General features: G+C 42.6%; 1 protein-coding gene across 6 annotated transcripts in view; it reads right to left on the bottom strand.

The window, feature by feature from the left end:
* The window catches only part of LOC115197403 (SLIT-ROBO Rho GTPase-activating protein 1), a 185892-nt gene extending 173248 nt beyond the window's left edge, over positions 1–12644 (bottom strand). For 3 of the 6 annotated variants that reach the window (XM_029758858.1, XM_029758860.1, XM_029758861.1), the window contains exon 1: positions 12073–12641. In XM_029758858.1, coding sequence (XP_029614718.1) covers positions 12073–12136 — 64 coding nt within the window. In that variant the 5' untranslated portion in view covers positions 12137–12641. Of the gene's footprint in view, positions 1–12072 lie in introns of all 6 variants that reach the window. The other 3 variants (XM_029758863.1, XM_029758862.1, XM_029758859.1) reach the window with 3 other exon arrangements.
* Positions 12645–15522: the final 2878 nt, after the last annotated feature.

Below are 15522 nucleotides of genomic sequence, written 5' to 3'. Positions count from 1 at the left end.
GGGAACACACAAAACCAGAGCAAGTAAGCTTAGTTTTGGGCTGCATCTTTACAGTGGAGGACACGATTGAGTCTTACATATAGAGCCTTACATAATGGATAACACTGTGATGGATAACACTGTGATGGATAACACTGTGATGGATAACACTGTGATGGATAACACTGTGATGGATAACACTGTGATGGATAACACTGTGATGGATAACACTGTGATGGATAACACTGTACATCAGTAACATTAGACAGTAAGGACACAAGGAGGTTTGGCCAAACAGCCATGATATCGAAGACAAAATATGGCAGGAAATATTGAGAGAAATAATCAGACTCATCATAAAAGAGGCCACAATGTTTGGTTAGACACTGAAGAGGGGAGTGAGATATTAGTTGACCTGATTTGGAGATGAACGAACCCCATTTGTCAACGAGAAGGCATCATCATCATCATATCATCACTGTGACACACTAAACAGTCTCCTCTCTGAACACATCCATAATGCATGGGATGACTTCATGACTCAATAGTGTACATGCCTTGGTAATGAAGTGGTGTCAGTACAGGGTCATTATGTTACCTTTCTTATGCACTTACAGTACCAACAATGTAGCTCATGTTTATAATGCATCTAGGGCCAGTTTCCCAGACAAAGATTAAGACTAATCCTGGACTAAGAGATATTCCACATTGAAATAGCCTCTTATCTTAGCCCAGGACTAGCCTTAATCTGTTTCTTGTTAACCGGCCCCTAGAGTAAACCCAAGCGCTGAAATGGTTGTCTTTTAAAACAGGGAAGAAGTGGAGACTTGAGATTTGTTGAGGACATGTAGCTGTAGCCTGATTTCTTCCCAGAGGGTTGTTACAGGACAAGCCGGGTACCTGAGCCGAGCAACAACAGCTTGTGGACCCATTGCTGTGGTCACTCTGGCTTTAAAAATAGAAAGGAGGAAGCCAAAGTGGCAGATGTCACATTGTTTAAGCGAATGGAGGAAACAGGGGGGACTGGGACCGGCTGCCTCAGCCTGCCTTGTAGGATGTTTACACTTGTCTTAAAGAGAGCCTCCACCGCAAAACACATAAACAGCTTACCTCCACACAAGAAATGAGTTTGCTAAACACGAACACAGATTAAAATGACTAGTTAACTGTGAGACAGAGGCGATGACCTGAACCGTCTAATTCCTAGTCTGACCTCATCCGTCTGTCTGCCCATTCACCCAAAAGATTTACACCCAACTCGCCCAACAGACAGGCTGTTGGTCTGTTTGTATGTCCATTTGCCCATGCGTCCCAAATAGTTACACCCAACTCAGCGGCAGGCAGCAGCCTCGCCCAACAGACAGGCTAGGGATCTGTCTGTCCTTCCATCTGTCGGTTCTCTCAGGAGGTTCAAAAGAATGGAGTGGCTGCCAGGCAGGGTGGGTGAAATCCCACCAGCCTTGCTCAACAGCGTGGTCCAATTTCATTAACGCTGCGTATCTCATATCAGCACTGATGCTGAGCAGCTCCACGCAGCCAAATTCTGATTCCCATCCAGCAAATGACCGGGCTCTCCGGTGAGGTCTGGTCTAAACCAGACATCCCGCTCCATGGCTAACACCACAAGCAGCGAGAGGAATGGTCTCTTTATTCATATAGCCCTTCCATGATTTATTTCACCCACTCTCAGGTAGAGAAGTGTAGTGAATATATAATGTGTGGCTTGCATTTGCTGGGTTATGGAGTAGAATGGAATTCAAATAACCAGTGTCCGTTACAGCCAAAGACAAAAGGGCTCATTTTCTTTCATCTGTTGCCCCTGCATCAGTGCCACTTGAGTTACAGTTGTATTGTTTTGTTTTGGGATGGGGTCGAGCTCAGGGTTGGGCATGGGAGGAGGCTGCACTGTTGCCCTGATGGCTTTTGTGGACTGAGTGAAAAGCACAGCGGGGGGAGGTTTATTCAAACGGCAGAAAGGGCGAGTGACCACAGATGGTGCTGTCAATAACCTACCGCCCACACCCATCTCCATACCACCAGGGGTGAAGACAGCAAAGCACACTAGCAAGGCAGCACACCTCAGCACAAAGCAGAGGGGGCTGGCGAGACAGATGGTAGGTGTATGAGTGTGGTAATTGTAAGACAACGTCCTGTAGGAAGTGAGAATTCCATTAATCCCAATCTTTATGAATACCTCCGAGGCATTAGTGAGCACACTGGTGATGACCTGAGATGAAACAGGAGTAGGGGTTGAGCAGTTAACAGGTTCCATGATACTGTTGGTAATATCCGTTTCAAATCAACACCAAAAGCAGCGGACTTTAAAACACTCACATTTTTGGCCACCTTTTCTTTATATTGCCGGTAACAAACCTGTACTTATGTCTGCCAAGCGAGGTAGTCATGAATGTGGTAAAGTTCTGCCTATGGCTTAGTATAAAACGTAGCCATAATGCTGAAGCGGCATTGGCACGCACGCTCTTGATGGTTGCTAGGCTGTTACCATCCTTGTGGCAGTTCTAAACTTTGCGAGGCATGTCACTTCACCCATCATGTCGCATAGCCCACCACGATGCATGACCCGTTTTCTTAACCACAACTGGATGGATCCATAAAGAATAACCGTGGGAATGAATATCACTGAATGACGAAAATATGGGCTAATGCAATTGAAGACACGTATCAAATTGTTGCTTACTGAAACTCCCACAGCAGGGCTGGCGTTATGGGCGGGCCTTAGGGGGCCTGGCCCGCGCTAATGCACCTCATTGCCTGTCCAAATAAAATATTGATCATTTATTTGACCCGAGATGCATTTATTTGACCCGAGATGCTATGGTGACCAGTGAGCTGAGATAAGGCGGGGCTTTAACTAGCAGAGACTTGTAGATGACCTGTAGCCAGTGGGTTTGGCGACGAGTATGAAGCGAGGGCCAACCAACGAGAGCGTACAGGTCGCAGTGGTGGGTAGTGTATGGGGCTTTGGTGTCAAAACGGATGGCACTGTGATAGACAGCATCCAATTTGTTGAGTAGAGTGTTGGAGGCTATTTTATAGATGACATCACCGAAGTCGAGGATCGGTAGGATGGTCAGTTTTACGGGGGTATGTTTGGCAGCATGAGTGAAGGATGCTTTGTTGCGATATAGGAAGCCGATTCTAGATTTAATTTTGGATTGGAGATGCTTAATGTGAGTCTGGAAGGAGAGTTTACAGTCTAACCAGACACCTAGGTATTTGTAGTTGTCTACATATTCTAAGTCAGAACCGTCCAGAGTAGTGATGCTGGACGGGCGAGCAGGTGCGGGCAGTGATCGATTGAATAGCATGCATTTAGTTTAATTTGCATTTAAGAGCAGTTGGAGGCCACAGAAGGAGAGTTGTATGGCATTGAAGCTAGTCTGGAGGTTAGTTAACAAAGCATCTGAGCGAGCGAAACAGCGCCCCTCAGCATCAGATCCATGGTCTACAAATACTGAGACAGTCTGGACCAAAAGAGTATGGCGCGTCATACTATTTCTGTCCAGACAGCATCAGATACATAAACTACATATAGTAAGACAGAGGGCTCACTCTGTCCAGAATAAGCCCAATGCGTTTCTTGCAAATTGGAAAAGAAAGTTGGCAGGTGAACAGTTAGGACACTGGCTTCTCCTAAAGTAAATGAGATCACTTGTTTTGGTACTGCCTATATGTAGCTTGTTTTTCGTCGCAGGTTTAGGAATGGCTGAAAAATTGCAACATTTACGTGTAGCTAACTCTGCAAATAGCGCTGCTGGGAGATTTGAAAAGTCATAATCAAATCGATTGGTAATATAATGGTCTTCGTAAATGTAAGATTTATTTGCAATCTGTAAAAACTGCAGTGCATTCAGAAAGTATTCAGACCCTTTGACTTTTTCCACATTGTTACATTACAGCCTTATTCTAAAATTGATTAAATAAAATGTTTTTCCATCATCAAACTACACACAATACCCCATGACGAAGTGAACAGGTTTAGAAATTTTTGCAAATGTATAAAAAAATAACAAAGGACAGAAATACCTTATTTACATACAGTCGTAGCCAAAGGTTTTGAGAATGACACAAATATTAATTTTCAAAGTCTGCTGCCTTAGTTTGTATGGTGGCAATTTGTATATACTCCAGAATGTTATGAAGAGTGATCAGATGAATTGCAATTAATTGCAAAGTCCCTCTTTGCCATGCAAATGAACTGAATCCCCAAAAACATTTCCACTGCATTTCAGCCCTGCCACAAAAGGACCAGCTGACATGTCAGTGATTCTCTCGTTAACACAGGTGTGAGTGTTGACGAGGACAAGGCTGGAGATCACTCTGTCATCAGAGCGCTCAGGACCTCGGAAAGTGAACCTTCGACCCAGTCTAACAGGACAACAACCCTAAGCACACAGCAGACAACACAGGAGTCAATGTCCTTGAGTGGCCCAGCCAGAGCCCGGACTTGAACCCGATCAGACATCTCTGGAGAAACCTGAAAATAGCTGTGCAGCGACGCACCCCATCCAACCTGACAGAGCTTGAGAGAATCTGCAGAGAAGAATTGGAGAAACTCCCAAAATACAGGTGTGCCAAGCTTGTAGCGTCATACCCAAGAAGACTTGAGTCTGTAATCTCTGCAAAAGATGCTTCAACAAAGTACTGAGTAAAGGGTCTGAATACTTATGTAAATGTGTGTTTAAAAAGTGTTTAAAAAAAATGCAACAATTTCTAAAAACCTGTTTTTGCTTTGTCATTATGGGGTATTATGTGTAGATTGATGAAGGGAAAAAACTATTTATTACATTTTAGAATAAGGCTGTAACGTAACAAAATGTGTAAAAAGTTAAGGGGTCTGTGTCCATATGGCAGAGCTGGGGCTCTCGAATTAGTTTTACTTCAGATTTTTGTGATTAACTACATGACAAAGATTGAGAAACTAAAATATTATTATTGAAATGAAACTGTTCCAGGAAAATTAGCATATACAAATAAATCAGAACTGTCACGTCGATTGGTCGAAACGGTAGGATAAGTTGTAAGCTTCCCCAAACTTGAAACTCACGAGCTGCCTATGGTCTTTACTAGAACACCTGTAAAAAAAAGTTGTGAACACCCGAGCACATATAGGAGGTCCCATGAAAAAATAACGTGCCAGCCTATGATCAAAGGCCCGTCACACTGATTAGTTCCCAAAATCATCCAAGCAATACCTGCGTGTGGTCAACTATGATTATTTCATCACCGTTTTGACAGGGACAGCGCAATCACGCTGCTTTGAAACGAGCATGGGGACTAGTCTTGGTAAATCAATGTCAGATTTTTGTTTTCACTGAATATCAGTTTGGATATTGGTTAGGCTACAATTAGGCTGGGGAAATGTTAGCTAAATTAAAGTGAGAGCTGCTCATGATTAGTGTAGTGGATTATGTTGCTCTTCACCGGTTTAGTAGCCTACTCCAGACAAAAGCCTGTGACTTGTCTGATAATCAATGCGATTTTGTTTCACTGAATCTCCGTCTGTATAGGCTATTTTGCTCATTGTCTCTGGCTGGGAAAATAAGTGGAGGTGGTGTAGCTCATCTGTCACTGATCAGAAACATTTAGCATCCAATAATGTAGCCCAAATCAAGTGTAGGCCTATTATTTTGCTTGACTGCATATAAGCAACTGAACACGAGACTCACTTGCTTTTGAAAATATAGATTGCTTTTATTTATTATCTAAATCGGTATCATGATGAAGATACTCCCAACTTAACACCCTACTCCTGGAGGTTCGTTCATCCAGGTCAGATTTTGTATTTCTTTACATGGTCGAAAAGAGCAGATTAAGATTTCTAAAGCACATACAGGCACCTACAAACTCTAAAAAAGATGATCATCGGCATGGGTTTGGGCTCCGTTTTTAAATGTAACTTTGTGTAGGGAAAATGTATAATTTATTGTTATATTTCATTAAAAGCTTAAAAAAAATGTGTGTTGACTGTGATCAGGGCAGGGGAATGTAAGTGTCTTGTCTGTTTAATGAACAAAATAACTATTGATTTAATTTGCATGGCGCAGCCATCTAGCCTATAGGCTGCACCGACCAGTAACAGTCAAACTCAAAATATGCCATTCTTTTGAAAATTCATTTTAGTGTTTCTTAGGACCTGCCTAAAATTAGTAATGGACTTTTGTGATGGTGTATTTTAAATAGATTTATTCAAATAGACCTCCACTCACATCGGCCCACCCCTACTCGCACTCGTCAACTTGCCGGCATGCGCACAGGATTATATATATCTGGTACAACACAATCATACCATTCAACCTTTCCTTCAAGGAAACACTGTTTTACAGCCTCACAAAACAGATTATCTGCAAAAATCATAGGTTATTACCAACTTCTTTCATAGTATCAACAAAGCACAAGCTTTGGGCACTATACTAGCGCACAAAAGACTACAATAAATCTGCTACTCTAGCTGTTCAATTTTGCACCATTGTCTGCCACCTCAACCAGAATGCAATCACACCCACCACAGAGTTTGAATGTCTCATAACCTCCTACATGATGACACCTTTTAGTGTGTTCCTGAATGAAGATGCTGAGGAAGAACAGCTGCCTGCCCATAAACTGCTCGCTGGTATCACCCAGCAGCCTCCTGGGCACAGTTAGATTGATTATATTGTTCATAAAACCGCTGCTATTACATGCTCCGAGGCATCGCCATGAAATCAACTGATCAAAGGAAGGCTGATACATGATTTGGATTGTGATCTCACAAGTATCATGAAAATCTCTGTAGAAGGCATTGGGTCTATTACATACTGTAGGAAACAGCTGGCAACTAAAAAGTACTTCCAGGTTGCCCATTTGAAAAGAAAGTCCTGACCTTGGTTAGTATTTTTTATTTTATTTTCCATTGGGATGGACAGTAAAAAAAAGGAATGAAAACCAGGATATCCTAGACGAGTCAAGACTTTAGGAAACTAGTAGGCAGAGCAGACAGCTTCCCATGTGTTCAACATTCTAAGAGAGCTTTCCATGAGCTGCCCTTTGTGGTGTCTTCTCTCAAAGTCAGGGGTTCTCAAAGTGGGGTCTGAAGCAAAAACTAAGAAAAATAGATAATATATTTTTATTAACATTACTAACAGATTAAACAAATTCTGGCCAAGGGATCCGTGGAATAAGTTGAAGGGGTAATACAATAATTGTATTACTCTACAATTAATGTTATTAACCATGTGCAACATGGGCCTGGGAGGCTCACAGAGATATTGGTATCAACAGTACTCCACCAATTATACATTTTTAATACCTGAATGCACTGTAATTTTAGCTATAAACTGCAAAGTTCTTTCTGCCTCATGGAAAAATGCAAGATATTAGCTTTAAACGCACAACAAATATCTGCCACATGGGAATTTTTATATAAAGTTGAATTCCTGGGAATTAGCTTGATAACTGAACATTTTCTTGCCGTTGCCAAGAGGCGGGCCTTTAAAATGTTCTGTCCCTGGGCTCGAGACCTGATTTGTCCAGCCATGCACTGCCGAAGTCATAGTAAAACTTCTTGTATGCTATTATCATCATCATCATCTCACTTGAGTTGTGTTCTGATTATGTTCTGGTCCCTGATGAATTTGCCATCACAAAAGGGATCCCTGGCCCCAAAAAGTTTGAGAACCCCTGCTCTACAAGACAATGTGGATAATGTACTGTAATGTGGATAATGTACTGTAAAGAGAAAGTCTCTGTTTGTTTTGGTAATGCAAAATGGTGGTGTCAGCACAATGAGTCAAAATTACTGCTGGGAATCATGACTAAATAAAAAGCAGGCAGCTTTAGTGTACATGGCTTTCTGGATCCCCACCTTACATTGGGAATCGCCTACCAGACACTACTGTCTCACCAGCCATTCAGAGTACTGGCAGCATTAGGCCTATGTTCTGATTGCTCAAAGTAGTAGAAGTAACATTGTAAAAACATTGCGCTATTAATCATGAACGTACACCATTTGTTTTCTTCCAATATACTCGTATGCCAGATTCTGCTCAAGTCGCCTAAACAAAACATGAATCTAGTACCACAAGTAAACAAAACATGAATCCAAGTAGACAAGTAGCATAAACACAATATTAAATGTATTTTGCCCCAAAACAAATTATATTAAAACATAACTAGATCAACATGGACTATGATGTGTGCCCCCACTCATTGAAGCTTAATGAAGAACAGTGATACTAGCAAGAGCAGTGTGCGGGTTTCTTTTTTCCCCATCTGCCCCCAGCCATTGCCTTGCATACATATGGACAACACTCCCAGCCATTGCCTTGCATACATATGGACAACACTCCCAGCCATTGCCTTGCATACATATGGACAACACTCCCAGCCATTGCCTTGCATACATATGGACAACACTCCCAGCCATTGCCTTGCATACATATGGACAACACTCCCAGCCATTGCCTTGCATACATATGGACAACACTCCCAGCCATTGCCTTGCATACATATGGACAACACTCCCCGCCATTGCCTTGCATACATATGGACAACACTCCCAGCCATTGCCTTGCATACATATGGACAACACTCCCAGCCATTGCCTTGCATACATATGGACAACACTCCCAGCCATTGCCTTGCATACATATGGACAACACTCCCAGCCATTGCCTTGCATACATATGGACAACACTCCCAGCCATTGCCTTGCATACATATGGACAACACTCCCAGCCATTCTCATCTTCAATGCCGAGGGGCGAGCCTCTTATTTCAAAGGCAGTGGGAAAGACCGAAGGGGCACCCTTTATGATGGTTTGGGACAGGACCCCTGTCAGCAGCTTGTGGGGGGAAGGGCCGACAGGCACAACCTGGCCACGGAGAGCATGCCATCGCTAGACATCAAACCAACAAGAGGGGCCTCTGGGGCCAAGAGAGAACAGACAGGGGAAAGTTGTTGTCCTCTGTTCAGCTGGTCACAGGGACAGAATGACAGATGAAGTCCTATTTCACCCACACCCCTCAACTGGCTTAAATACTAATGAGCTATCTGTCATTTAATGATAATACATAATATATAGGCCTAAAGGTTCCCGAGTGGTGCAGCGGTCTAAGGCACTGCATATCAGTGCTAGAGGCGTCACTACAGACCCTGGTTTGATTCCAGGCTGGTTATTATCATAACCAGCCGTGATTGGGAGTCCCATAGGGGGCGCACAATTGGTCCAGCGTCGTCCAGGTTAGGGTTTGGCCGGGGTAGGCCATCATTGTAAATAAGAATTTGTTCTTAACTGAATTGCCTAGTTGAATAAAGGTTAAATAAAAATCAAATAAAAAACATGATGTTCAGTTTAGAGTTGTAGATTTTCCTGTAATGTCGCTTATGAATAATTTCCTCTAACCTTGAATGCAAACTTCAACTTTAATTCCATTTGGTGGGGAAGGATAAAAAAAAAGCTTCTCCTGGAAGATGCTTAAGAAATGGATGTCAGTTGAATGACAGATTAGGCTCTGATTGAAAACACTGCCAGCCAGCCAAGAGACTGCCAAAGCCAGACAGCAAAGAACTAGAGGATGAAATACGAGGATAAACTATTGACTTGAATAATAATCACTCATAGCTTTTATCCATGCAGCTCTCAGAAGTTGTCAGTAAAAAGAGTAGGAAATGCTTTCAAAAATAAATCTAAGTAGAATCACTGGAGTTGGTGTCAGGCATAACTGGCAGGTGGACAATGATGTTGCACTGCTAGTTGATAGGATACTGGAGGTTGAGAGGGTCCTCTCAGACAACTATTTGTCCAAATAAAGCAGACCAGTCCTCACCTTCCAAAAGAGAGGCTGCGAGGCTGGGAACTAGCACATCAAACATATTCATCTCCTTTCCTCTGGGGTTGCTTGTGGTTCTGCTCCTTGAGTAATCAATGTCTGTACAAAACTCGCCTCCGGCTTCAGAGATATGCTTTGGCTAATAGAGACACCCGTTCAAAGACGCTACAAAACTGGGGTGCAAAAAATATTTCACAACCTTGGGTTTACAGTGAATGTTGTGTTTTTAGTAAGTATTTTACAAATACAACTCATTACTTATTTCAGCAACACCAAATGTATTTGTGTGTAAAATTAGATAGTGACAGCTTTAGCAGAGTTTGAAAATTCACAACAGCATTAATCTCAAGGGTCAAGATTATGTTGAATAAAAGAGCCAAGGAATTTGTACAAATCAAGAGGCTGGGAGTAGGGACTGATGGCCATCTTCCCTGAATATAATACGATTTTTTTTAAATCCAAGTATAGCCACTTTCACCCTCTTCACGCAGACTAGCCTATGGACAAAGGATAAGGGAGACATCACAGGCTTCCCCTTATTTCCAAACTACGCTGACAATCACATTATATACTTTTATTCATGGAAAAACAGAATGGCTATATAGGATGAATATACAACAAATCTAAGGTAAATCGTCTGGAACATACAGTTCATACAGTTCTTTAACTTTACAAAAGTTAAAGATTTGCAATGCAAAGAGGACCGCAAGGTATGCAAATAAAAGGACATTGCCAATATCATGGAACTCGCCCCTTCCCCTAATCATGGGGTAAATCAATCTTTCAAAAAATTATTTGGGGGAAAACTATGCCCATCTATTGAGGCCAAATAACTCAACTTCAAACCCAACTGAGTGAGATCAAGGCTGATCTGCCATAGAGTAACAGGTTGTCTCTGTGTGCTATATTCAGACCTCTGTTCCCCAAGAGGAATGCTCCACTTGTATCAGCTGTGTTATTATTACCCCATTTGGCTCGCTTTGCATGACAAACGGGAGGTTCCGCACCCACGGTGTCCCTTATGACTGTGCATCACCCTTCTATTACAGCTGAAAGGCCTTAGTCTTCACAAGCGAAGGGGCTATGCACATTCCTCGCAAATGAGAGCTTCTGCTCAAGCGTACACAATCCGGTAATTCCTCAAGCAGCATTGCTCCTTCTCTCGCCCCCCCCCTCTCTGGATTTAAGGTTTGCTATGGAGACGTGAATAGGTGGTATGTCAGAGCTCCCAACAGCTCTGGAGAACACAGTTCCTTGGCCAGGGCCAAGTCCCCATGGTTACCACAGAGCAGCAGTAACTGCCCCTTTTCTGTGTACATTTGTCTGGAAAAAAAGCCTCTTGTATGTTTGCAGGGGGCTTGGAGGAGAGTGAAAAAGTTGGGAAATGAATGTTAATGGCCCCAAGCCAAGTATCAAAAGAAGTACCTGTATAAATCATGTATAAGCACCAGGTATTATTGTTTGCGTTTGTTATTTTGAGACCCAGGCTAGTTTGAGGTGACAAGAACACTCCAAAGCAGAGCCATTTAAATCCGAACATTCTGTTAAAAAGGATTAGGACACACCTGAAATAAGATGTGGCTACCTTTACCGACCTGGGCTGCAGACAATGCCCGATGAAGGTATATTTGAAACAAGTCATACAAAACACGAGGAAGGCAAATGAAGTGAACCCAAAATAAAGGATAGAGCATTTGAGAACAGTGAGAATGAAAGGGAACACAGTACAGCCGGACAAATCGAGAGTTTGATAGTATAAGGTTCTATCTGCAAAAATAATTCTGAAATAATTGGCTTTAAAGTTCTGAACACTCATTGGTTTGAATGGTGTCAGCAATTGTTATATTTTATTATTTGGAATTGAACAACATAATTTGGGGTATTTGGAGTACTATATAGCTTTCCTTGTTCTGTTCAATGTTCTGTCAATAACTCAATGTTGACAAATGCAGATAGAACCTTAGTCCCAAACGCCTGAAATGTTAATCTTTCAAACTAAATATATCTTTCTATCTTTCTCAATATTCAGTCAAACTGGTATATAATATTGGACACAAACACAGAATATAACAGTTTGGGCTACTAAAGAAGAATCTAACAATCATATTGTTGATCTCTCAGTGACTGAAGTCTGGCAAAGCTTTTATGGAGCACAGGGTCAGCTAGGCTATATATCCCATACCCTGCGTTTAGACAAAGCTCACTAACTTAACCCCATAATGGGGCTAACATCAAAGTAGGCTAAATGTAAAACAAATTTACCTTTAACTTGACTCTCGTAGTCAGCAATGATTTCTTTATCCTTTTTGAACTTTGTATTAGACATGTTCGGGTCGATTCAGAGTGGTTAGGAAATTAAACTATTAAAAGGCTCGTCTTGCTGCACGCCTATTACATCCGTAGCATCACACAGATTGAGTTGTGTTCCCCTACCAAACAACAATTTCTAGTCACGAAAACTCAGCGCCAACTTTCAAATGAGAGTTATTCCCTTGTAAAGTAGTTATTCAAGAAAACGTTCAGTCCATTGTTCTCCTTCTACACGAGAAGTCCTAGAAAAGGAGGCCAACACCAAATCCTGATATCAATCAATGAAATCACAGATAACTGCTGGCAATGCCAGGCCAGGCAGAGCGGAGATGTCGAGTCGATGCAACTGCATAACCTTTAATAATCCGATAAGTATAAATCTTCAATGTGGTGAGAAGGAGCGCGGTTTTATTGCACGCGGCACCAAGGTAGTACACGGCAACTGTACGTCACGTGTCCTATATATATAAATATAAATATATATATATATATATATATATATATCGTTCTTTTGGTGCTCTCTAGTTTCCCCGGTCATTTGCTTCGTTTTTCCCAGACAAAACAGACTGCCGCACAGCTGCCACAGACTCGGTGTGGAAATGGGAGGGATCGAAGAGGCATAGCGGAAACAAGAGATGGATTGACATGATTTGTATCTAACCAGTAGTGCCAATTATGTTTTCGGGCTAATTTGAGTGAAATTCCTGCTGGATTTTCCCCAGCCATGTACAGGGTGTGATCCACATACGCCGCAAGGCAGTGATGATATTATAAGCATGGCTGTAAAATTGTATCAAAGTTGCACCAGTGACATTGGAATGATTATACAGTAACTGCTACCAGTGTTACAATGTTTCCATTGGTTAAATAGCCTTGGGGGTTTCTACACTTAAAAATGACTAAGAAAGAAAAAATATATTCAATACAATATTTTTGTTTTAATTCTTTACATTAGAAGTCATCCATCTATCCTCACTGTGCTGTGTGACATATCCATTATGTCTATGGTACCACACTAGAACCTACGGATCTGTGTAACACATTTTTTTTTTAATCTTATGTAAAAGTGCCATCAGTTTATGTACAGTTGTTTTCTTTACCAGGATCAATGTCCCTGATGAGGGCCCTATGAGAAAATGGAGCACATTTGGTGTTCAGCATGCTTTGTGAGAAGAAACCTCTTCATATTTACTTAATATAACCATTCCCATTGTAACCAAGTGTTAATTCTGCTCACTATACCTGTACATTCAGCAAAACAATATGTACTGAAATTACTGTGGTTCTATAACTCCATCTGCTGGAGATCATGTTATGGTGCAGATTCATTCTTTCCAGTCTCCTGTACACATATCCTATTAAATAACAATTTAAAAAGTTACGCATGTTTTAATGGCAAGACAAACATTGCACAACATTTCACAGAAAAGGAACAGTGTTCATTTTTCAAGCTACATTTCATTAGCAGCATGAACACATCTTAGGATATGGTTTACAGCAATTGCATTGGAGATACACTTACCGCTGTCACAATAACAAACCCTACATAACAGTTTAAAAGATGGATCTATGACCAAACATAAAGGAAAATTAGATATCCAGCTGACAAATATCGAGATGGGTAAAAAAATACTAAAAGGCCCATCACAATACTGCTTTGGATTGTGTGCATTCAGTATACGTAAGTTCAACCACAATTAAAGTGCTTTGAAAGGCTGGCCATGACACACATCAACACCATCATTCCAGACCCACTCCAATTCGCATACCATCCCAACAGATCCACAGATGACGCAATCTCAATTGCACTTCACACTGACCCCTCCCACCTGGAAAAGACAGGAAATAACTTTGTGAGAATGCTGTTCATAGACTACAGCTCAGCGTTCAACACCATAGTTCCCTCCAAGCTCACCACCAAGCTCGGGATCGTGGGACTAAACACCTCCCTTTGCAACGATCCTGGACTTCCTGACGGGCCGGGCCCCAGGTGGTGAGGATAGGCAACACACCTCCGCCACACTTACCCTCAACACGGGGCCTCTCAGGGGTGTGTGCTTAGTACCCTCTTGTACTCGCTGTTCACCCATGACTGCCTGGCCATGCACGACTCCAACACCATCATCACGTTTGCTGATGACACGACGGTGGTAGGCCTGATCACCGACGGAGATGAGACAGCCTACAGAGAGGAGGTCAGTGATTTAGCAGTGTTGTGCCAGGACAACAGCCTCTTCTTCAACATCAGTAAGACCAAGGAGCTGATAGTGGACTACAGGAGAAAGAAGGGAGAGCACATCCCCACATTGACAAAGGCTGTAGTGAAGCGGGTCGAGAGCTTGAAGGTCCTTGGCGCCCACATTACTAAGGACTTACATGGTTCACGCACAACCGCACAGTCGTTTAGAGAACACTGTCGCTCTTTTTCCCCCCTCAGGAGGCTGAAAAGATTTGACATGGGCCCTCGCATCATCAAAAGGTTCAACAGCTTCACCATCAAGAGCCTCTTGAATGGCTGCATCACCGCTTGGCATGGCAAATGCACTGCGAGAGGAAGGCCCCAAAAAATTGCCTAAGACTTCAGCCCCCCAAGCCTTAGACTGTATTAAAAATAAAAATAATGAAATATCACATTTACATAAGTATTCAGACCCTTTACTCAGTACTGTGTTGAAGCACCTTTGGCAGCGATTACAGCATGAAGTCTTCTTGGGTATGACGCTACAAGCTTGGCACACCTGTATTTGTGGAGTTTCTCCAATTCTTCTCTGCAGATACTCTCAAGGTCTGTCAGGTTGTATGAGGAGTGTTGCTGCACAGCTATTTTCCGGTCTCTCCAGAGATGTCTGATCGGGTTTAAGTATGGGCTTTGGCTGAGCCACTCAAGGACACCCGAAGCCACTCCTGTGTTGTCTTGGCTGTGTGCTTAGGGTCGTTGTCCTGTTGGAAGGTGAACCTTGGCCCCAGTTTGAGGTCCTGAGTGCTCTGGAGCAGGTTTACATCAAGGATCTCTCTGTACTTTGCTCCGTTCATCTTTGCCTCGATCCTGACTTGTCTCCCAGTCCCTGCCAACCACCATGCATCACCATAGGGATGGTACCAGGTTTCCTCCAGATGTGACGCTTGACATTCAGGCCAAAGAGTTCAATCTTGGATTCATCAGACCAGAGAATCTTGTTTCTCGTGGTCTGAGAGTCTTTAGGTGACTTTTGGCAAACTCAAAGCGGGCTGTCATGTGCCTTTTACTGAGGAATGGCTTCCATCTGGACACCACTATAAAAGCCTGATTGGTGGAGTGATGCAGAAATGGTTGTCCTTCTGAAAGGTTCTCCGATCTCCACAGAGGAACTCTAGAGCTCTGCCAGAGTGACCATGGGGTTCTTGATCACCTCCCTGGCGCTT

This window comes from Salmo trutta, chromosome 7, assembly GCF_901001165.1.
Source record: "Salmo trutta chromosome 7, fSalTru1.1, whole genome shotgun sequence".
NCBI classification, from domain to species: Eukaryota; Metazoa; Chordata; class Actinopteri; order Salmoniformes; family Salmonidae; genus Salmo; species Salmo trutta.
This window is presented reverse-complemented; position numbering and strand designations above follow the sequence as displayed.